The 24,360-nt window shown below is 44.2% G+C and overlaps 1 protein-coding gene across 1 annotated transcript; it reads right to left on the bottom strand.

Annotated features, from left to right (window-relative positions):
- Positions 1-13,107: 13,107 nt before the first annotated feature.
- Positions 13,108-19,502, bottom strand: LOC122668474. The gene is made up of 3 exons (XM_043865033.1): positions 19,254-19,502; positions 13,580-13,958; positions 13,108-13,418 (listed from the first exon to the last, which is right to left on the bottom strand). Exons 1-3 carry the CDS (start codon positions 19,500-19,502, stop codon positions 13,108-13,110), a joined length of 939 nt encoding a protein of 312 aa, XP_043720968.1.
- Between the last annotated feature and the right edge of the window lie 4,858 nt (positions 19,503-24,360).

Raw genomic sequence — 24,360 nt, 5'->3', positions numbered from 1 at the left:
TAAACTTTATCCCCATATTCCAAACATGTTTCTCAAAAACAATAGGAGATAATGCTTTAGTCATAGGGTCAGATAAATTATTTGTCGTGTCAACCTTAGCTATGGTTATATCACCACACTGAATGATCTCATGAATCAAGTGATACTTCTGCTCCACATGCTTATTCCTTCGGTGAGCTCTTGGTTCCTTTGCTTATGCTATAGCTCTCCTGTTGTCACATAACAATGATATGGGTTGCTCCACTAGCTCAGGCACCACCCCTAAGTCGATCAAGAATTTCTTGAGCCAGACACCTTCTTTAGCTGCTTCACTAGCTGCCAAGTACTCAACTTCTATTGTGGAATCGACTGTTGATTTTTGTTTGGCACTCCTCCAAATTGCTGCACCACTACCAATCATAAAGATCATCCTAGAGGTGGACTTTCTGTCATTCTTGTCAGTTTGGAAGTCCGAATCGGTATATCCAACTACTGATTGTTGATTATAAACATAAACAAGGAAGTAGTCCTTGGTCCTCCTTAGATACTTGAGGATCCCCTTGACAGCTGTCCAATGTTCTTATCTCAGATTAGATTGATATCAGCTCATAATCCCCATAGCGTGATAAATGTCAAGTCTGGTACACAATATGGCATACATTAGACTTCCTACTGCCAAAGTATAGGGAACTCTTTTCATAGCCTCAACATCCTTAGAAGTTTGAGGGCATTATGACTTGGAAAGACCGATTCCATGTCTGAGAGGCACATTACCTCTCTTAGAATCCTGCATGTTGAACCTGTTAAGCACTTTGTCAATGTAGGTGGATTGTAACAATCCCAACATCCTCTTCTTGTAATCTCTCACAAGCATAATTCCTAGGATGTAACTGATTTCACCTAGATCTTTCATTAAGAACGTTTTGGATACCATATCTTTACAGATGAAAGTAACTCCACATCATTCCCAATGAGAAGTATATCATCTACATATAGGATAAGGAAACAGATGGAACCCCCATAAATTTTCTTATACACACATCGTTCATCAATGTTTTGCTCAAACTCAAATTCCTTGATAGTTTGATCAAAACAGATGTTCTAGCTTCTAAAATCCTGTTAAAGTCCATAAATGGATCTCAACAACCTACATACCTTATTTTCCTCCCTTGGAGAAGCATAACCCTTTGGTTGATCCGTGTATATGACCTCATCAAGATATCTATTAAGGAAAGCAGTCTGTACATCCATCTGCCAGATCTCATAATCATGGTATGCAGCAATCGATAATAGAATATGAATGGATTTAATCATCGCTACTGGTGAGAAGGTCTCATCATAGTCGATACCCTCTTTCTGAGTGTATCCCTTCGCAACTAGTCTCGCCTTGAAACATTCCATCTTTCCATCCATACCTCTCTTTCTCTTGAAGATCCATTTACAGCCAATGGTTTTCACCCCTTATGGCAGATCCTCAAGATTCCAGACATGGTTAGAATGCATGGAGTCTATTTCAGAGTGCATTGCTTCCTTCCATTTATTTGAGTCAACATCCTTTAAAGCCTTAACATAAGTATAAGGATCTGTGTCTGAACAATTAGAATGTGGAATTCTCTACACTTTGATCTTCCTCCGTGAGAAGATTCAAACGAGTCGGTGGTTGTATAGACCTCCCACTCTGTCTAGGCTCTTGAGGCTGTTGCTCCTCAGTGAGTACATCGACTGAAATTTCTGTGGGTGCAGAGGGTAGCTGGTCATTAGATATTTCCTTTATGACAACTAGATCCGATCTCGGTTAGACCATGTCATCCTCTAGAAATGTCGTATACTTACTAACTATGACCGTCTGATTCATCGGGTCATAGAAATAGTAGCCTATTGTAGTCTTAGGGTATCCAAGGAAATAGCATCTTTCTGTACGAGATTCCAACTTATCTGTTTGTTGCTTCTGCACATGTGCTATACAACCCCACACCCTAATATGTTGGAGACTAGGCTTGCGCCTATACCACAAGTGGCCTCATTCAGGCTGACACATTTGAGTAAAAGGTCGTCTTTCCCCTTCTAGTAGAGGTCGTCTCCAATTAGAACGTATCCCATAGCCCTGTCCTTGGTTTTTCTGTCGAATTTGGGCATAGGTTTACTTAAGTACTGGATGATTGAAGTTCGCCAATCAGGTTGTGTGTCCTCTACCTAGTTGACCTCTACTTGGTTAGTTTCGAGGATGGAGGACCATACCCACTTTTTTATGACGATGGTCTTCTCCAGACTGCCTTCTGGGAGTCTAATGCCGGAAGCCGCCTGAGCCAGGCCGTTCATAGCCTGGTTCTTTGATTGTGGGATGTGGCGAACGACCACGTCCTGGAAACCGTCGATTAGCTTCTTAGCCAACGCATGGTATCTGACCAAGTGTTTGCTCTCACACCGGTACTCACCGGCCAGCTGTTTGATTACCAACTGTGAGTCTCCAATGATTTCGACAGTGGTTATCTTTAAGTCGAGTAGAAAGCTGACCCCAAGTACGAGGGCCTCATATTCGGCCTGGTTGTTGGAACAAGGGAAGCCAACCTGAAAAGCTACTTGGGTTTCCATCCCCTCTGGTGATTGTAACATAACCCATGCCCCTGCGACCTACTCAGTCTTAGATCCATCGAAGAAAAGCTTCCAAGGCGACAGGCCGATGTGCGGCACCTCCGTTTTGCCCTTTCCTGTCTCAATGGGAGGGTGGTCTGCCAGAAAATTTGCCAAGGCCTACCCTTTGACTGCTTTCTAGGGTATATACTGCAGGGAGAACTCAATCAAGGCCAGGGTCCACTTTCCTATCCTTCCCCTAGAAATGGGCCATGTAAGCATGTACTTAATTATGTCGGTTTGACAAATTAAGTTTACCGTGGTCGGCAGAAGGTAGTATTATAGCTTGGACCATGAGAAGAATAATACTAGGCAAAGTTTCTCAATAGCCGTGCATTTTTGCTCTACTTCAATTAAGGCCTGGCTGAGGTAAAAGACGGCTTGCTCATCCCCGACCTCATTATCTTGTGTCAGTAGGCTTCCTATTGAGCCTTCTGCCCCGGATATATATAGTTTCAATAGTATTTCCTTCCTTGGGGGCATTAAGACAGGAGGTCTGGTCAGGTAATCCTTTATTTGATCAAATACCCTTTGGTGGGCGTTGTCCCATCTGAACCCCTCACCGGCTTTCAATTTTATCAAAGAAGAGAAAACCTTAGTTCGACCTACAGAAGAATTGGGGATGAAACGTCGGAGAAAGTTCACTTATCCCAAGAACCTCTGCATCTCTTTCTTGGTCGTAGCTGGTTTGGCATCTTGGATGGCCTTGGCCTTGTTCTTGTCCACCTCGACCCCTTTTGGTGGACCAAAAAACGGAGGAAGTTGCCAGCTGCCACCCCGAAGGCACGCTTCAATAGGTTCATCTTCAAACTGTGTGTCCTCATCCTTGAAAACACCCTCCTGAGGTGGTCGAGGTGTTCCTGTTCTTACTTCGACTTGACCACCACGTCATCGATATAGACCTCCACAAAGGTGTTGATCATATTGTGGAATATGGTGTTCATTCCTCTCTAGTAGGTTACGTCGACGTTCTTCAGTCCGAATGGCATGACCATCCATTCATATGTCCCCAGTGCCCCTGGGCAATGAAAGGCCATCTTCGGAACGTCCTGTTCTGTTATAAATATCTGGTTGTACCCTGCATGACCGTCCATAAAGGACATTATCTGATTTTTGGAGGCGACATCCACCAACATATCGACTATTGGCATCGGGTACTCATCCTTGGGAGTGGCCTTATTCAGGTCTCTCAGGTTGATACAAATCCTTAGTTTCCCGTTCTTTTTTACGACAGGCACTATGTTGGATACCCAGTCCACATACCTGGCGGTTCTTATAAAGCCCGCTCTGAGCAACTGCTCTATTTCGTCCTTGACTTTTAAGATGACATCTGGCGCCATGCGCCTGGGCAACTGCTTCACCGGTCTGAAGATATTTTTGATAGGCAACTGGTGTTCAACCAAATTTTGGTCTAGACCAGGCTTCTCAGAATAATCTCAAGCAAAACAATCTTTAAATTCCTGTAATAAATTTACAATCTCATCCTGCAACGTAGGTGAAAGTAAACTACTAACATAAATAGGCCATTTATCCTCGGCTGTTCCTAAATTAACTTCAACTAATAGGTCCTAGACCTCTGCTAGAGTTTCCTCCATCTTGAGTATCGCGGGTAGTAGGTCCTGCAGCCTGACTTTAGGGTCGATCACAACTTCTTCCCTGGCTGAGGCTTCAGCCACCATGTTCATCTCTTAAGACATCCTGTGCTCTAGGCCTGCCACTGATAGTCTGTGTAGTATGTCTGCAATGGTCTTTCACTCCATCTTCATTGATCAGCTTGATCAGTCAACCTCCGCCTATCCCTGATGTTCAACAGAGTTCTCGTCTGGGGTCCTTTCAACTGGAAAACTTCTTCCATCATTGTAGCTGAGGTAACTAAGGATGTAGGTCTTCCATGCTCATCCGCTCCATGAACTAGATGGGGCCGATGTACCCGTCATATAAGGCGGCCTCCACATGGTTGGCATCGACCATGAATGGTCTATTATCGGCCATCACCAACTCGATCTTTCCTCCTTTGCGCCAAAGTACCAAGAACTGGTGTAGGGATAAAGGGACGTAGGAATTCGTGTGAATCCAGTCCCGCCCTAGCAAGGCGTTGTAGTTGGTCGTGGCATCCATGATGAAGAAAGCCGTTAAGGATGTTAAATTTTTTACCCTTAGATCGATTGGCAGGATGCCTCTAGGCTTGGTGGATCCACCCAAAAAGTTTGTGATCGAAACGTCGACGGGCAATAGGTCAGTCTCATCTCTGCCTAAATGCCTCAACATCCTTTAGGGCAGGATGTTAACCGCTGCCCCATTGTCGACCAATACCCTAGCCACCGGTTTGTCGTCCATGTGACTGGATATAGAGCAGCTTCAGGTGTCAAGTCATTTCTCTGGTGGGTTCTTCAATTATGCCGGCCACCTTCTCCTGGGTCATGGGGGTGTCAAATATGTACTCTATCTCTCCGGTGACGACCATACGAACGTTGTCCTTCGGTTCCTTGTGGTCTGGTTCCTTATCGTCTGGTTCCTTGGTGGCTTGTTCCTTAACGGGCATCAACTCTAATCCCAGCACCCCGGGAGGAATACCTTCATCGTCCACGTCTCCCTCTAGCTCTGTTGCCTGGCTAGGCTGGTACTGGAATGTCCTGGGTAGGTTGTACACCATCGACACCTGAACTTGAGTTGGCACTATTCTAAACATCATTTCCACTAGTTCACCAAAGTCAATCTCCTGAGACTGAATTGGGTCATTTGCATCCATATTGTCCGCCCTGGGGCTGGTACCTGTCTCTGTGTCTTCAAAAATGTCTGGATCGCTATCTCCGCTCTTATAATCTGACACGTCTGATTCTAACGCTGCCCCCTCTCCACTTGCGGCTTTTAGCTCTGGGACTTTCGAAGAATTGATGATCGCTTAACTTCTGATCGCTAATTGGGTGTCTTGATCATCCTGACTTTGGATGACCATATCCTCACAGCTGACCCTCACAGGGGGCCTTTGGTTGTGTCTACGAGCGGCCATTTTCTGCTACCATCTTCTTTTTTGTGTCCTGGTTATACTTGCAGGGTCAAGATTAGCAAAGAACTTTGGGTGCCTTGCTACCTTCCAGTTTTCTCCTTCTACTTTGGGGTGGACTATCCTTGGCCTGCGTCCTTCATACTATTGAGGGACCGGCCATTCTAGATATTCTTCCTAGGGGTTATCCGGCTTGCATTAATAGTATGATAAATGCCACCGCACTAGAACCCTCCCAAGCTGGTCCTTAGCTGAATGCCTAAAGGTATAAGTTGCCTTAGAGAAACCGTACGTCGTGTCTCATTTGGATATCCTATCTGGCCTCCTTGTGGTCTCAGAGGTGGGCCATTTACCCTGGCTGGGCAGGAGTCACCCTGACCGCCCCGGGGATCCCTCTTAACAATCTTCCATTAGTTGTCTGCAATTAGAGCAGACACTTCGATGAAACTTTTGTGCCTCGTTCAGTTCGAGCGTAGCGATCCTCCTTTCTCCCCATTCACTCGAGTCTCCTGGGGGGTTGGGCTCTTGGCGGTTGTATGTTATCGGCCGTTTGCTATGCCCCTCCCTTCTGGGAGACACAGGTCAGCTCTCTCCCTGGATGGATGGGTTACTAGACCGGCCCATAATGGGTGCACTAGGCCTCTCTAGTAGGGTTATCAACCCTTGGGCTCCACTTTATGCTGCTAAGCCCATGGTTGCCCCTTTTCGCGTGGACAAGTTCTCCAATGGGCGGCCGTTATCAACCTTACTCTAGAACGGGACTGCCAGAGGGTTCAAACGAGATCTTCATAGTCGGTTTGAGGGATCTGGCCGAGCTTGTTTATTCCTCTGCCCGAAGTCCCAAGTTGGTACTATATTTCCTCTTGGTCCGGCCAACTTCGAGAAATCAGCACTGACCATGTTTACCGGGAAGGGGTCTGCATCTACCACCATGACGCCCTTTTCTTTCCTTGGGAACTAGACATGTCCTCCTATAATTATTTTCTGTAAGGCATTCCGCAAAACCACACAGTTAGTAGTAGTATGAGTGCGAGTGTTGTACCACTTACAATACTTTTGGTCTTTTAGCTCGTGGTTGGGCGGTATTTGGTGCCCTGACAGTAACTTGATTTACTTATCCTTGAGCAGCTGATTGAAGATCAATTCTGCCTTAAAAATGTTGAAGGAGTATGTCAATTTTGAATCGAAGATCCTTTGGGGCATGTTTTTTTTATTGTTCGGCCTGCTTGGCCTGGTCGATTGGCCTGGCTAAGGCCTTACATACATAGGGTTTGCCTTCCTCTATCTCTGCGGCGTCTACCTCAAACTCTACGTAATCCACCTATTTTTGGTCGCTGTTTCCTAGGAGTGGGAACCCGTTGCCCGCAGTATCTTTATAAGAAGTCCCGATTGAGGCCATTTTTAGCTGGCTCTCTTCTTTCAAGAGTTATTCGTAGGGCACGGCATGTAGTACCAGTTGGCCAAGATCAACAAAGTGCTGGCCAACGAACCTTTTTCGGAGTTCGAAGCCCAAACCCGCCAAAGCCATTTTTGCGTACACGCCCTCGAGCAAGGCGGTAGGGCACTATTGATACATCCGCGCCCAGATTTGCTATTAATTATAATTTCTCTCTTTTATGACGTGTAGATTCTATTGTTGTATACGCTGGTGAGTTGTTTTCACTTGTGGCCAAACCTAGCCACAAGATAGTTGACCAGTTCACCGGCCTACCTGTGGAAGAGAGGTTCCTTAATCGGCAGTGGGGAAGATTTATCAATGGTGACTTCGTCGACCATCCTCCTAGCATGAGTCCCCGGAGTGAAGAGCACCGAAAGGTGTTCCCTGTGTCCCCACACCTAGACACCTCTTTTGGCGATGAGCTTAGCATCACAATCGCACAACTCTTCAGGATCACGAAGGACACGTTGTGATGGTCGAGGGGTGAGACACTGCCCTTATGAATGATAGTATACCTTCCCCTTGTTGGCCTTGAAGTGTGGGCCAAAGCCCAATTAATTTCCTTAGGGTTTTGTCCTTTGCAGTAGCAACAGACGCACGAACAGACTCATGAAGGCCACATCCGTCCGTTAGTTTGCCCATGCTGTTTTAGGCTTTTGGGCATTTTCCTTGTATGGGACCCACACTCAGTGCCCCAGACATTCTATCTAGGCACCTAGACAAGGTGGGCCCCACCCTTGGTCTCCTTGGCTTGTGGGTGTGCCATATAGGTGGACCCATTTGCATAGTAGGCTTTTAAATGAGTTTGACTCATTAAGGCCCAAGCCAAACAGGCCCTAAGTGGGATTTCTTATGAAGGAAAACTTGGCCATTAAGGCTCATTTGTTTCTCCTACCTACCAAAAATGTTGGGAGCTGAGGAGCATTGAAGGCCTTAGAGAAGAAGAGCTTGGAGGGAGCTGTGAAGGTGGAAATCACCCATTAATCCATCCTTGAGGTGAATGTCCTCACCTTTCTCCCTCTCTTTTCCATTTTTGAGTTTGGAGATCTTCTTGGGATCGATCCCCAGCCTAGGGTTTCCCTTTGGAACCCCATAATCCCTAATTAATACTCCCTTTGAGACTCATACTCCTTTCCCTTATTGCCTTCATGGCTGTGATGACCTAGTTGATGTTCAAACATTGTAGACCTAGCTTAGGTTTGGGAAAAACCTTGGAGATGGATCCAATCCCTTGAATCCTTTGAGTTCTATAAGGGACTATGTGTTTTGGATCTCCAACGAAGGTTAGGACTCACCTCCCTAACCTTAGGACCCTTATGGTTCCATGGATGGAGGGCTGAAGATGGAAATCTTCTCAGATTTTAAAGGAAAGTCGACGGATCCACGAGCGGATCCACTGTCATGTTCCCTCCCGTCAGTCCGTCCGGTATAACCTAGCTGTTTAGCCTGGGGCGGAGCCACGAGCGGATTCACTTGGTAAATCCGCCCGTAGCTCAGTTCGCTCTTGGGAATGTCTCAGGGTTTGGACGGATGCACTAGCGGATTCATGTTCCACATCTGTCCGTGAGTCAGTTCCATATATTTTCAGGGTTTGGCTGGACGGATCCAGGGGCAGACTCACCTGGCTGCCTCCGTTCCAGCATCCGCCCTTGTTGTCTTGATCCAAACTTCAAATAAATTGTTGGGACCCTTCATGGGACCCACCTATACACTTCTAACATTGTTCTCACTCATCCTCAGACTTCGAGATCTGTATGCATGCACCGAGGCAAACCTTACCAAACACACCAAACGACAAGCAAGCAAACTGTGAGGGGGCTTTGGGTGATGTTTGGGCTTGATATATAATATATAACTATATAAACTACATGATGGTTTATATGCTTACATTCATTCTTGCCATGTTGCGGCTGTGCATATAAAACCATATTGGATACGAATTGTTGAAATGTGAATATGCTACTTTACTTCATTATATTGGGTTATGGTGTCAGAACTACCGGTGTCGAAACCCTAGAAATTCTTATTATATTCATTGTTTGTCATCCTGGTTTGCATGCGTCGTGCCGTGCTGGTACCTGGGTACTAGATGGAATGGAACGTTGATGCACCCGAAATACCTCTCAGGACGATAGGACTTGCATGTAGTATATCTGTGGCTAGGATTTATGCTCCATCATGCTACGACCCTTGCCAACACGGGTTTATATGTTGGATAGTCTGAGCACCTGTTGCCTATGGAGGTGGGAGAGGCTAGGTCAGGGATAGTGATGGCTATCGGGGTCTGCCACTGGGTGGTCTGATGGCTTCTACCAGCGTAGGCTCCCTTGTGATAATTGAGGTTTCACTGAGGCGATAAGTTAAGTGACCCTCAGTGTCTCCCGAGTTATCACAGTAGCACATACCATGACTTAGATTGTTTGTTAGGTGGAAAATATATTTAACATTTCATGTACTATGTGTGATTGCGTGTATGTGCACTCCCCTTTCCCCTCACTGGCTCAGTGGAGCTAACCCCCTGTGTACACAACTTTTTAGATTTTGATGCAGATGGTGGCTACTTGGCTGGCTTAGAAGTTCAGTCGACAGAGTATGATAGTATTGGTGTAAAGGAGCCTGAGTTATGAACACGGCGACGGTTGCCCCTATGATGATTATGCTTACGAGCACTGATGTTGTTTGGGTATCTTCCCCACTTTTGATCCTTTTGGGGCTTTGTGCCCATCAAGAACACTTTTGTAATAACTTACTATTATTCTGAGTAGTTATGTCATGGTCAGTGGTAGTCAGTGTTAAACTATTACTGTATCACCTAGCCAGTTGAACATATTGTAACTGCTCTATATAAATATTGCTTCCTCTCATATTATCTCTGATGTTTAATGGAATATTCCTTTCTTGATACACACAAATGTAATCATTTGGGTGGGTCCTTGGTTGTTGACTATGGCTTGGGACACTGTCCTGGTAGGAATTGGGGTGACGCGTGTCATCCTAATCACCCTCTTGATTGTGCTTATTCGTAAGCTTGGGATAGGGGCGTGACACTTATGCTTGGCCATCTTAAACCAGGAGATGAACCTCTCAACGGTTTCCCCTGGCTCTTGGCTCATTTTTTCTAGGTCCCCTATCGTGACCTCGGGCTTAGTACGGTAGAATTGAGTGTGGAATAATTCCTCCATCTCATGCCAACTCTGCACAGAATTGGCAGGTAAATTGAAATACCATATAAAGGGCGATCCTGTCAAGGAGTTAGGGACCAGCCTAAGCTTGGCAGCTTCCAACCCACCTAGGTTTTTGCACTGCACTGTGAAACGGGCTATATACTCAATGGTAGAAACCTTGTCTTCCCCGAGAATTTGGTGAACTCTGGGATTTTGTGATTTCTCCCAAGGTCTACTGTATCATAGTATTCTGGGTAGGGTTTCCTGTAGGTAGGACATAAGGTCGTCCTATAGAAGGGGTTAATGTTGTCTTGGATAATCCTAGCCAGCTCCTCTCGATCGATAGTCACTGGTGCTCCTTGTGCTGCGGCCTGTCCCCCCATGTTGGCCGGCCATAGACCATTGTGATTGGTCAGGCCTGGCTGGCCCCTGAGTACACCTCCGGCCTCTATTCAAATCCGAGGTCGTTCTCTCTGATATTTATCCCCGTGGCCCTATACCCCGGGGTATTGGCACTACCATTACTTCGTCCAACAGGGGGATACCCCCAAGAAGGATAGCATTTGCCCCTGTGGCGACTGTAATGCTTGGGCTAGGACCGGGTCTAGTGGCCCCTACCTGCGCAGTACTCGCGGCAATCAGCCACTACATTCCCATTGGGGTAGTCATCGTGGGATTTCCACCTGCCCCTAAGGCAGCTGCATAAATGCTGCCGTCGGGAACACCTGAGGGGAGGTTGTTTGCCACGTAACTTCCTATGGGGTTGATGGTGTTGGCAGACGTACCCTGGTATAGGGGTTGACAAAGGTCGTCTGCAGCAAACTGACTCTAGGCTAATCTCCATAGACAGGGTTCTGGCTAGAACTATCAACGTAGATGGCCTGTAGTTCGGCCCACATCGAGTCCTCCACCCTCGGTTTATGCAATGGTTCCATCAGGCAGAGCAACCGTCAGATGCAGCCTTGCCCCTGATGTAGCTTGTTGCCTTAAAGCGAGGGGGGTTTCACAGAACTCCTCGAACTGGGTTTGTTGGCTAGCAACCGATTTATCGACCGCGGCCATCATATGCCGTAGATCATTAGAAATAGGTCTGAAGACGTCCACCAGATGTTGTATGCTGTCCATGAGGGGATCCACAACATCGTGCATCACAACTGCCAGTCGGTGCACTGAGTCATGACTGGTATTGCTGCCATTTGAACCAGATGGTTCATCCTTGGCCTGGTCTGCGAATTCGACCATCGTAGGATTTTCCATTTCTTCATAAATCATGATTTCTTTTTTATTACAAGGGTGTCTAGGTCCCTTCTTTTGTTTGACCATAGCAGTCGTTGGCTTATGAGGGTCCCACCGGGCGTGCAAAAATGTTGGCGAGAAAATCGCAACACTCACGTACAGGGGAACATGCACATGGTGCAAATAGCGCGGGTGTGTGAGAACCTTTGCGCAGGTTCAAACAAGGTCGATACGGCTTGATCTGACTCCTAATCAAGCAGTCGGTCTCCCTCTTGCCTGAGTAGCTCTAAGGTCTTTTGGGTTAAGCCAACAACGTAGGTCGCAAACTGGATAAATTAACAGGTTGCCAATAGAAGGAATTGAGCCAATGAGCACTAAACAAGATTGAAAAGCAAGTGTATATTTCGATCATACCAGATGTGAGTGTGGACTCCAAAAGTACATCTGCGTCACTCCTAGTACATGATCGTACATCCTTCCAATCAAGGGAAAACAAAAGCAATAAAGTAAAGCTTTTGATTCTTGTTAAGTGTTTATTGATGTCTTTTCTGTATCAGTCATCCTCCTTATATAGGAGAGACTCTCTGCTTACCAGTTTATGTGGTTGCTCCCCACAAAATCTGTTTCTCTCGGTCCCATACTCCCCAGCCTCAATCAGCGCCTGCCATGTGTCCCACCAGGCTTGCATTACTCCTAACTGCCTGTAGTCTTGGTGGGGTCCACCTCGCCCTGTGTTCTCACATTTCTTGGGCGACGTTCCTCTTTTCCAGTGTCCTCTGAGCATCTACCACATGGCTTAGCCTCTGATTGATGGGATGGGATCGTGCTTTAAGTGGGTTATTCCCATACGGCTTGCAGCCTAATCGTCCATCCTGGATCTTTGGTCCGGCCTAATCTGGGCTGACAGTTTTTTGGAGCTAACACAGGGCTAGGAAACTTCCTGTCCCATAAGATGGAATCGTAGAAGAGCTTCAAGTGCTCCAGATCACGCAGGCAATCAGAACAGCATCAGATGGTTTCAAGGAGGCTAGCTCGAGTACCGAGAGCAGGGATGCAGGCTGGCTCAAGTGCAAGGACCCGATTGCAATCAACAATCGACTCTGCAATCTGGCCGACAGCTTTATAGGCCGAAGCTCTGTGAATGTAGTGCTAGAATTCTATTTAGAATTGAATTATTATTCCCTAATATGAACTAATATTAAATAACCTAAAACTCAGGCTAATTATGGTATTGGTCTAATTAAGGAGGTCATTGGGTTATATTAGGAATCCTATGTGGACTGGCTTTAGGGTAGGCAGATAGATTCCTATTGGGACTGTGATGAGTCAGACCCTATAGGAATTACTATATAAAGAGAGCTAGGTCCCCCCTCTACCCATAACAACTAATTATTCTCAATCTCTATTGAGGAGTGCATTCTGGACAGAGAGGGACATATTCAGTGTTCATCATCCCTGTGCATACGGTATTCTCATCAAGCCAGTTACTTTGGGAATAGAGGGGAAGCACCTAGATCTTTGGTCTTTATTATTCGCTGCGATCATCATCACTATGGATGCGAAACAAGGTTGGTGGTTCTATCCCTGTTTTCTATTATTTATTTGATTGTTTTCTTGAATGCTCTATGGAGATCCTGGCTTTTGGGATTTTGTCCTTATTCGGATCGAATTAATATAACATGAATGTAGCACTCGGCAAGGAAGCCCTGTGGAGTACCACAGCGATTATCGATTATCTTAGAGAAGTGCCTAATGGCTTCTGAATAGAGCTCTGCGTCTAAGGCTGCGACAGCGATAGTGCAGCGGCGGCAGAGGAGCTTGATGTGCCCAAGGAGTTGAGCAACGTACTCCGAATCAGTTGGTGTAGTGGGAGGATTTGCGTTGCTTAGATCGCTGCTTGCAGCGAAGTTGGCGGAGAAGCTGTCGTCAGACCAGCACACGCTTTCCTTCCTGAATGCTGCGGAAGCTAAACGTTTTCACGCTTGACCAAGAACCAAGTATCTGCATTGCCATAAACAAGATGATCTGCAATCAATACCAAATAAAAATTTGATCTTTGAAACCGCAAAATATGTGAGAAGCGAGGAGATATATACCTCCATTGCCCTTCCTTCTTGCAGTTCTTACAGAGACCAGCCATGACCTTCTTCTTCAGGTCCGAAACAGAAAAGCATATGAAGGTAGGGTCTTTATCTGTAGAGTCAGAAGGGGAGTGGTCAGAGGAGAGGAGCATCACTCGTTCCTTCGAGAGTTGGTGGGACGATTGGGACGAGTTATCAGAAGACAGGGACGATTCTTCAGACACCATTTTAAAGCTTGGTATGTATTCTTGGAGCATGTCAGCAACCTCCTTGTACCGGCGGAGGTAGAGGAGAGACCGAGCTTTAAGCTCAAGGGCCGATTCGAGCCGCGGATAGAGAACAAGGGCAGCATCGAGGAGGTTGAGAGCTGAAGCGATCTCCGACTGCTCTTGGGTCGCAATGAGCACTCGAGCTTCTTTTAAATACTTGTCAACAATCAGTCGGGAGAAATAAAAGAAATTCAAGTCCACAGAGAGAGATTGAAGCACAAGACATTAAACCCATTCCGGAACCAATTTGAATCACTAATCTAAGCAGCATTTGTGAAATAAGTAATTGATTGATAATGAATCTCGTATTACAATATGAAGAATTACAAAGAGAATAAATAGAAGAAGAGTCCATGCAATAGAAGGAAACCTATATCGCATGCAATAAGAAGAGAATCCTAATGCAAAATAATATGAGAGATTGAGAAGGAAACTGCTTGGAGGACGTGGCAGCAAGATCTCCACCAGTAGATCCGCTAATACTCTCCCTCAAATTGTAGCATGAAGATTGCGACCGCCCAACTTGGAAAAAAGAAAAAGAAATTGATCTCGACCGAGAGCCTTAGTAAGTATATCCGCTAATTGCAATCCAAAAGAAACATGAGAAGTAGTGAGACAGCCTAACTGGATACGTTCTCGGACGACGTGACAGTCGATTTCGATGTGCTTTATGCGTTCATGAAAGACGGGGTTGGCAACAATATGGAAAGCAGCCTGATTGTCACAGAATAGGCGCATAGCAGCATAGAAGTACGCAATGAAACACCAAAATCATGTAAGAGTGTACGTAACCAAACTAATTCACAAATGGCTGCGGTCATCAACGTGTACGTAACCAAACTAATTCACAAGTGGCTGAGAAGAAAGACTATTATTACATGTCAAAGTTTGGACCGCCAAGTATTGCATTCTTCATTTGTATTTTGATGGTCCATAATCTTCCTAAGATTTGTATTTCGATTAGTTTTCTTAATTTATATTTTAACAAATGATGATGTTTGTTTGAAGTCAAACTTGGTACAAAAGGGGAGGTTAGGGTCTCCCTGTCAATAAAGTTTGAAAACTATATATCCAACCAGATATATGAATCGAGTTTTGAAGAAAAACAACACTTAGGGTATGTATGGTAACTTTTCAAAAAATGGATTATGGCATTTTTTCTGATTCTGGGGCCAGAATTGAATCAAATTATGTATGGTTTGTCCGGTCCGTTTCTGTGATTCTTTGAAACGGACCGGGTGATATAATGAATTCTGGCAAGCTTTTGAGAAACACCAAAATGGAGTTTCTCAATTCTAAGAATTGGTTTTATGAAAAATCGGGTAGACTTAGGACGACTTAAGTTAGAGGGGTATTTTTTGGAATTTTCCCTCAAAACATAACAAAACCTAAAACGGCTTTACCTCTCCATCTCTCAAACGAAGAACACTGCTAGCCCTCTTCTCTCCATTGTTTCAGCCTCTGTTCGAACGAAGGGAAAAGCTCTGATTTATCAAAGCTTGGATCATCTGCATCTCCTTCAACTCAGGTAATGTTTCCTTTCTTCTTCTTCTTCTTCTTCATCTGTACTTCTACTACTATTTCTCTTCTTCTTCTTCTTTTTCTGATCTAGGGTTTAAAACCTTAGATCACAAAAATGAAATTAAAACACCGTCTATAAACTGATCTCTCTTTGAGAATCCTCCTCTGTATTTAAAGTAGAAATTAAGGGCAGGACAGAGGTTGCTTGTGTTTTTTTTTGCCCCTCTTTTTTTTTTCCTCCTCTTGTGTTTCCCCCCCCCCCCCCCCCCTTTCCTCTTTTTTGGTTGGAATTCATCAAAAAAAATTCTTTTCTTAAAGTAGAAATGAAGGGCAGGACAGAGGAGCCCAATCACAGGTGAAGAGGCTTTCTTTCTCTCACTGTTAAAGCATTGGCCCATTTGAAAATCAACCTGGATTGTTTTCGTAGGGGATTAGGCTTATGAGAACCAAAAATAGCATAGTTTCGGGCCAACCAAATGAAGTAAAAAATACAGCAAGAACAGATAATAACATCTGCTTATCATTCTTATCAATAGGACAAGTAGCAACAAAGGATTTAAACAGTTCAATGGTTTAGCAGCAATTTTTGTAGAAAACTTCCCAGTCTTATTAAGAGGGAAAAACCAACCATCAATGGCAATCCATACATGTTTCTGTTTCTCTGTATAGCATAATCAATTTTTTACCATACAACATTTGTTGGTACAGAATTACTCCAAAAATTCAGAAACAGAAAAAATCGATTCTGACCCAGAATCAATTTTTTGAATCAGAATGGTTACCATACATACCCTTATAATCTCACTAATTCTTAAAATGGTGTGTTTTTTCCTTTCAAAATTTTAACCAAAGAAAATCTCTCCTTTAATTATTATACAAAAAGAATTTTGAGGAAGTTGAAAGAAGAGATTTTTCTTTCATCAATAGCTGAGTAAAAAATAATATAAAAAGAATAATTTTAAATGACAAGTAGTTCTTTTTTATTTTAGCACATTTTTTTACTAATTTCAAGCATTAAACCAATTCACTTTAATAAAAATTAGAAAAATTAGATGTGATTAAGATTAATAAACAAGTAACATTTATAATAATTGCATATAAATTCTTTTGGTTCTTATAGATGAAAAAGAGAGATTAAAATGAAAGCATGAGTCACAGAGTTAAAACCAAGTGCATGTAAAGTAGCATACAAAATGCTATTATTGATACATTCAACTATAAAAAGGGGTGGGGGTGGTTGTTCCAAAATAGTTTATAGGACCAATAATTTTTTGAAAGATCGAATAATTAGATGATAAATAAACAACAACATATATGTAAAACGTGTATAAAGAGCAAGGACTAATTACATAAGTACAATTTGTGAAATTTAAGACTACCATTAATAATTTAAAGATATTGCAGAGTCAATCAAAATGGACCTCATGATACAAATGGAATTGCTAAAATGTCAAGGAAATTTCCAAGAAACAATTGAGGTTGGAGTAATAAAGAAAGAATTTAGTTCTTTAAGTTTAGTTGTAGTGAAAATTGAATAGCAAAAATTATGAAGCATGGTACATGAATGCTTAGTTATGTTATGAGAGAATAGGACTTGTTTGTGATTGGGTAAAACTAAATGAAATAAAAGGCCATACCCAGTGCACAAGGCTCCCGCGTTTGGCAGGGTCTAGGGAAGGTCAAATGTACGCAGCCTTGCCCCTGTTTCCAAAGAGGTTGTTTCCAAGACTTGAACCCGTGACCAAACGTTCAGCAAGTGAGCACTTGACCAACGCGCCAAGCACGAACCAAGGAAACCAGACTAGTTCACTAATATTAAAGATTAATACATTGCTTAGATGCCACCATTTAAGAGATTGTTCCTTTATTCGATATTGGTTATTTAGGATGAATATATAAATGTTATTTTTTAATTAAATAGACCAACTGAAAAGAAAAAATTTGATCACAGGCATGATTTTAACATGTTCTTCCTATTTATTAAGTTCTATTGTTGTTGAACCTATATGGGCATAATAAATGCATTTATTTTTTTTTTTTAATGGAAAAACAAAAGATATATTACTAAAGCAAAGGTAGATATACAGTATTCTTGGATTGAGCATACTTAGCAAGGTTCATGGCTATAGCTATACAAAAAGGGTCGCCTTGCTTATCAAACACTATTTCTTGGGCCATATCAGAGATATACACTAAATACTTAATACAATACCAGGGCCAAGAAGATTTAGTTGGAGATGGAAGAATATCAGTGATGTGTGGATTGGAGCACCATACTTTTTTAACCTTCAACCCCATGCTAGCAGCATGATCTAGGCCTGATTGAATACCAAAAATTTCAGGTCCCATATATATCATTAGTAGTACTTATATAACCTATAGCAAGAAAGATGAAATTGTCATCTTTCAAAAAGATATGGGACCATCCTGCCTGACTTAGTCCAGGTATGCTGTATCCTGCACAGATTAAAACAACAATATTGAGCACAGGTAAGGAAAAAGAAGTAGGTACTAAGAAATCCTCCACATTACTAACAATTACATCCTGTGATGAAATTGAAGGGGGGGGGGATAATTTTAAATCCACCAACCATTTGCATATATGTTTCATAATCCAAAGTGGATCAGGCTGTCCTGACCCATTGACAACTTTGTTTCTAGTTGCCCAAATAAAGAAGCAAGTAATAATAAAGACACTGAAAAACCAGGTTAACGTTTGTTTATCTAGATGATGATTAAAGTAAAGTGCTAGGCAGAAATCTATCAGGCTTTCATAAGCCAAGAATTTGGTTCTCAGGCCCAGAGGTCTGGCCTCCCATATGTGTTTAACCCAATCACAAGATAAGAACAAATGCCAGGAGGATTCGATACAATTTCCACATAGAGCACAGGAAAAGTCGATGTAAGCCATTTTGAGAGAGTAGCCCTGATTGGAAGTCCTGCATTGAGCAAACGCCAGAAGAAGAGTTTAAATTTTGGATGAATTTTGAGTTTCCAAAAGAAATTCCACCAAGATTTAATAAACAAATTATTAAGACCACAATTATGAGTGATTTCTCTAGCAGCCAGTTTACTATTGAGGGTACCATTTTTGTCCCTACCACACCACCATCTATCCTCTAAGTTTGACAAATTCATTAATTGAATTCGAGAATAGATAGGTGCAGGTAACATAGAATTAAGTAAATCAAAATTCCAGTTAGAACCCACTCTGAACCTGTCAAATTTTTCCATGCTTGTAGCAGAAGTAACAAGAGAAATGGAAAAGGAAGAGAGATTATCTGATAGAGAAGGGATCCATTTTTTAGTCCAGAAAAAAGTGGAATTACCATTTCCTACTTTTTTTATCACCATTTTTTCCAAGGATGGAATAACATGGGAGATACTATTCCAAGTCCAGGAACCTTTTCTCACGCGAGTTCTTTGATCAAAGAAAGATAATTTAGGAAAATATTTAGCTTTGAGGACTCGAGCCCAAATCGAGGAAGGCTCAGTGATCAATCTCCATCCTAGCTTTATCAGTAAGGCCTTGTTATGGTGTTCAGCCTTACGAAACCCTAGTCCCTCTTTAGATTTGAGGGTGCACATTCTATCCCAGGAAATGCGAGAAAATTTTTTCTTATCTCCCCCAGTGTTGCCCAACCAGAAATTGCGGCAAATAGAATCAATCTTGCGACAAGTTTTAAAGGGAAACAGAAAACAATTCATCAAATAAGCAGGGGCAGAGGCCAAGACCGATTGAATTAAAACACTACGCCTAGCATAGGACAGAAAATTGGATTTCCAAATCGAGAGTTTTCTTTGCATCCGTGACACTACTCCTTCAAGTTCCTTAACTTTGGACCTGCAGTGAAAGAGATTAGTACCCAAATAAGTAGAGTCTTTGGATATCTCCTTAATGCCAAGAAGAGAGCTAAGGGAACTTCTAACCGTATTAGGAACATTTCTGCTGAAATGGATCCCACTTTTGGATAGATTAATTTCTTGGCCAGTAAGATCAAAGAAAAGATCAAGGATGGCCTTTATTGTCAGAAGATCATCCTGAGTTGCACGACAGAAGATGAAAACATCAACAACAAAAAGGAGATGAGAGAATTCAGGGGCTGATCTGGAAATTTTAACTCCCTGAAAAAGGTTTAAATCACGATAAGCAGAGAAGAGTTTGGATAAAACTTCCATGGCATAAATGCATTTATTTTGGTTGTTGATTTACTAAATAATCCAAATACCTATGATGTGATATTAAAAGTTGGTTAGAAAATCGCTGCAAAGCTGCGTGGCCCTTATACAAGTGTGGGGGGTCAATGAGAGTGTGTGTAGGACCATCAATGGTGTGAAATTCTTTCATTTCAGGGCACGTCGTAGTCATTTCATGTGGGCATGTGTCTAGGTGTAGACTGCATGCAGTTCGGGAGGGATCTTTTTCTCTTAAAAGTTTTAGTGAAGAGTATAACAAAATAAATAAATAATTCATTAGTGATTCCAAGTTTGCACTAGTTGTTGATAACACAAATTATGATATACTAGCACAAAACCTATGTGATGCACCGGATTTTGAAACAAAAAGATGTAAATTTACATAAGATGTGAACAAAAATAATATAGAAAAAATAAATTAAAATATAAATTTCACCAGGGTATAGGATAAGTAGATAACTATCAATTAGTTAGTGTTTTTTTAATAGAAACATTTAACTAGTCAATTTCAATGTTATACACATCAAGAGATCCCTCCATATAATAATTCAACTAAGTTACCCAATGACTCGGCTTTAACTAGTTCTTGAGGGCCGAACCAAATTGTGTCTCCTACAAGAAATCTAAGTGAGTATTTAATTGACTCTCTAATTTTTTGAAGGGAGAGGAATCCCTCAAAGGCAATGTGGCCCCCGTGCAATGAGTGTGTACAAAAACATCAATAGAGGTAGGATTTCCACCTTTCTTGGGGGTGTTGCGGTCATTTTTTCCTCTCTATGTTTGGACGCAAGGGCCACACTGCCTTTCAAGGTTCTTTTAATTCCCATTTTTGAATATTGGTGATAACATTACTATTTATGGTCCCACCATCACATATACGAGGTGTAGATATAAATCTCAACTAGCAACATCTGTAACGGGCAATTGTTTAAATAACTCAAGTGATTTATCTACATCCCCAAAATGCAGATATGCACCAATCATTATATTCCATGAAACTGTATCCCTCTTGGTCATCGATTCAAAGATTATTCTTGCATAATCAAAGTTCCCATATTTGATATAATGATCAATCATAGCATTCTCCAAAACAACATCGAATCCGACCCCCTTCCGCAGTACCCATCCATGGATTTCCTTACCCTTCTGAAGGTCATTAAGACACAAGCAACACTTCAAAAGACTAGTCAAAGTGAAACAATTCGAGCAAACCCCATCATATTGCATCTGAGAGAAGAGATCAAGCCCCAGTTTAGCAGGACCCAGTTGAGCAAAACCCGTGATCAGAATTGTCCATGTTCGGACATCTCGATTGGAAATTTTGTCCAACAGCTTCTGGGCTTGGTTCAAATTGGAACATTTAACATACAAATTCAAGAGATGATTGCCCACTTGCCCATGTTGGGCGGTGATGGGTTATAGAAATGTCCTTCACTCGGAGGGTGACATGTGGACATATACGGGCCGAACCTGAATACCGAGCCGAACCATAATGAGCCGCACCAAACTGGACACCAGAGGAGAAAACAAGGCCCTGGCACGGAGATCATCCCGTTCAACGACATAGCCGAACATAAAGGGTCGAGCGCCCCGATAGCCGAGCACTTGGTCGAGCCAATTTGGGTCGTCCCAGCGACTAAAACCCCCAAGGACGAATACCGGGACGAACAATCAGGAGATCGGTCACGCATAGAGAACCTACCGAGCCGAGCCCTGTGCCGAGGTTCTCCGAACGAGCATTCCGGTACACCGTATCCCCACCTACGCCGACAACGGAGCCTAGCACCTCGGGCTCGGCCATCCAAGGCAGGCCGAGGCCGAGACCTCTCTAGAGGTGGTGCCACGACTTGCCAAAATCACGGAGTCACGTCATCGTATCCCGATAGCCATGGGATATGAATCGGGCTGTGATCCAACGACGGAATAAAATCACGCTCCAATAAGGACTCTTACCTTATTAAGAGTCTGACTCTGAGAATAACTCTCATCTTCGCTCCGTATGGAAGAGCCCGACCAAAAAAGGACTCTTACCATACAAGGACTCATTCCGGCTACCTCAACTCATCCTATAAATACCCAGGTATGGAGCTCAAAAGCTCATCTCGCTTTTTCTAAGTTGAAATGTTGTTGCACCGGAGACCTGACTTAGGCATCGGAGAGTCCTTGGCCAGAGCCACACCGGCTCTTTTGTGCTCACTCAGTTTTTTGCAGGTTCATCCTTGGGCGAACCAGGTGACAGAGGTTTCCACACACAACAGGTTTGGCGTCGTCTATGGGAACGACGTCAGCTAAGCATTGTCGTTTCTACCAATCCGAAGAGCAAAGATAATGGTCATACAAACAAGTTCGGGCCAGCACGGCTCTGGCTCTCGCGGAGATGATCCGCAGCCCGACATACGAACAAGGCGTTCGCCGCCCCCTGAAACCTCATGGCAAGGTGCGGCTAGAAGACCCCCACGAGGAGGAGGAACCCAGTGCAGTGCGAGTGTCGCGGCCAACCTGGCCTTACCAGGAGACGGAGGTAATAGAGGAAGTGTCTTGAAAACAGCAACGGAGGGCCAGCCCCAAGCCGAGCCGAACTTGGATGGGTTGAATTTGCAGCAACCACCTCCCGTGCCAAAAAATTTGGACCCTGAAGCCCCAGCGAACAACTGACAGGATATGGATATTCAATTGTAAGTGCTTCGTACCAATGAGATGTTGCGTACCTTCATGAGCCAGATGGCCCAGGGAGGGCTGTTGGGCCAACCGCCAGCTGCACCACCCTTGGCACCAGCACTCGTCGAGGGAAGCCTACAATAAAATACCGACCGACACCGAGCCGAGCTGAGTCGAGCCGCGTCGTCTCATCCGCCGGGCCAAAAAACTCCTCCTCTACGCTTTAATAGAAGTATTCATCGGGACGAGTGGGAGCATCGCCTGAGCCCGAGGGTGAGACTAGAGCTTGAACCGACGGCCTCGGTCACTAAAAGGTCGGTGTTCTCCAACCAACTCGGTGAGGAAGGGCAACAGAGGGGACGCCAGGAACGGTGGGAAGAACCCAACGGAGGACGCATCACTAAGGAAGGTGAAAGATCTCGCCGTAGCCTGATGCGCCGAGAAGAATAGCAAAGAAGCCCCCGTGGGCCTAACTACCAAGGCGAAAGGCGGGCAAGGAGTGAAGTTGATCGAGCCAAACAGAATGGCAGACCTCGACTGGATGACCGTGAAAGCCAACCTCGAGCCAAGGGGCAGAATGGCCGAGCACCTGAAATCGAAGTAGAAAGGCGATTACGAGAGTTGGCCGAACAGGTTGAAGGGTTGAAGAAGCAGACGACCCTAGATGCCTACTCGTTGATCGGATGACAACCCTACCCTCCTGAGATTATGACCGCACCATTGTCGGCTGGGTTCAAGCTGCCTCCCTTCGACCGATATGATGGGACCACTGACCCGGCGGATCACATCAACAATTTCAATGCGATGATGACCATGTATGGGGGAACAAAAATTGTCTTCTATCGAGCTTTCCTTTCATCTCTTAAAGGTGTGGCGACATCATGGTTCTCATGGTTGCCGGTGAACTCTATAACAAGCTTCACTTAGCTCTGTCGAGCCTTCGTCACGTGCTTCCATAGCAGTATAAAACATAAAAAGACAACAATCAATCTCCTGAAGGTGAAGCAAAGGCCCGACGAGTCGATTCGAGCATTCGTCTCATTTTAACAAAGAATCCTCGGACATCAAGGATTTGGATGAGGCTACGGCACACATGGCGATGAGCAACGGTCTCTCAGACATGGACCTCATCAAGGGCTTCGCCAGAAAACCAACCAAGAACATGGCTGAACTCTTGGAGAGGTGTAACGAGTTCGCGAACATGACTGAGGTGCTCCAAGCGCGAAAAGCGAACGAAGGGAAGACCGAGAAGAAAAGGCCAACAGGTGACGATCGTAAAGATGAGAAGCCGACCAAGACCTACCACTGAACCGAGAAGACGGATCGAGCTCAAAGTCCTGAATATACTCCCTTGAATACCTCGCAGAAGGAGATTCTGATACAAATTCAAGATGACAGGTACATTCGCAGACCACGGCCGATGCAAGCCGGGTTCTCGAAACCCCAATAAATACTATCAATTTCATAAAGATATTGGCCACGATACCGAAGACTGCTACCAGCTAAAAAGGGAGATTGAAGAGCTTATCAAGGCGGGACACCTGAAGCTGTACGTTAAAGGGATCCGAGATGAGCAAGGAGGTCGGCAACCAGAAGACCGCGATTAAAAGAAGGCCGAGCCAAAGTCAGATAGCTGAAGGGCCAAACACGATGAGAGTAAAGCCCGAGCCAAAAAGAAAGATGACGGAGTAGGGCCGAGTAATGACAAGGGAGCGCCCATATACACCATCCTCAGAGGACCCGGACAAGAATCCACCCGGAAAGCCAAGGATAATGCTAGGTTTATCGGGGTCGTGGAGATGCCGAGCAAGAGGTCGAAGTCTGAGACGAAAATCTCCTTCACCGAAGCCGACCTCGAAGGTATAAACTTACCTCATGATGATGCTTTGGTGGTGCAGGTGGAGATCGTGAAAAGACCTGTTCACAGAGTATTGATAGACACGGGAGCATCGGTAGATCTAATGTTACTCGACGCATACCGACAATTCGGCCTCGGCGATGACATGCTCAAACCAGAAGGAACCTCCATACACGGGTTCTCGGGAGCCTTGACCACCATCAAGGGATCGATCGAACTACTGGTAACGCTCGGATAGGCACCATGTCAAGCGACGGTCAAAGTCAAGTTCATGGTGGTGCGATCGATGGTGGCCTTCAACGCCATACTTGGCCACCCGTTGCT

This window comes from Telopea speciosissima, chromosome 7 (genome assembly GCF_018873765.1).
Source record: "Telopea speciosissima isolate NSW1024214 ecotype Mountain lineage chromosome 7, Tspe_v1, whole genome shotgun sequence".
NCBI classification, from domain to species: Eukaryota; Viridiplantae; Streptophyta; class Magnoliopsida; order Proteales; family Proteaceae; genus Telopea; species Telopea speciosissima.
The sequence above is the reverse complement of the archived record's forward strand: the minus strand, read 5'-3'. Positions and strand labels throughout refer to the sequence as shown.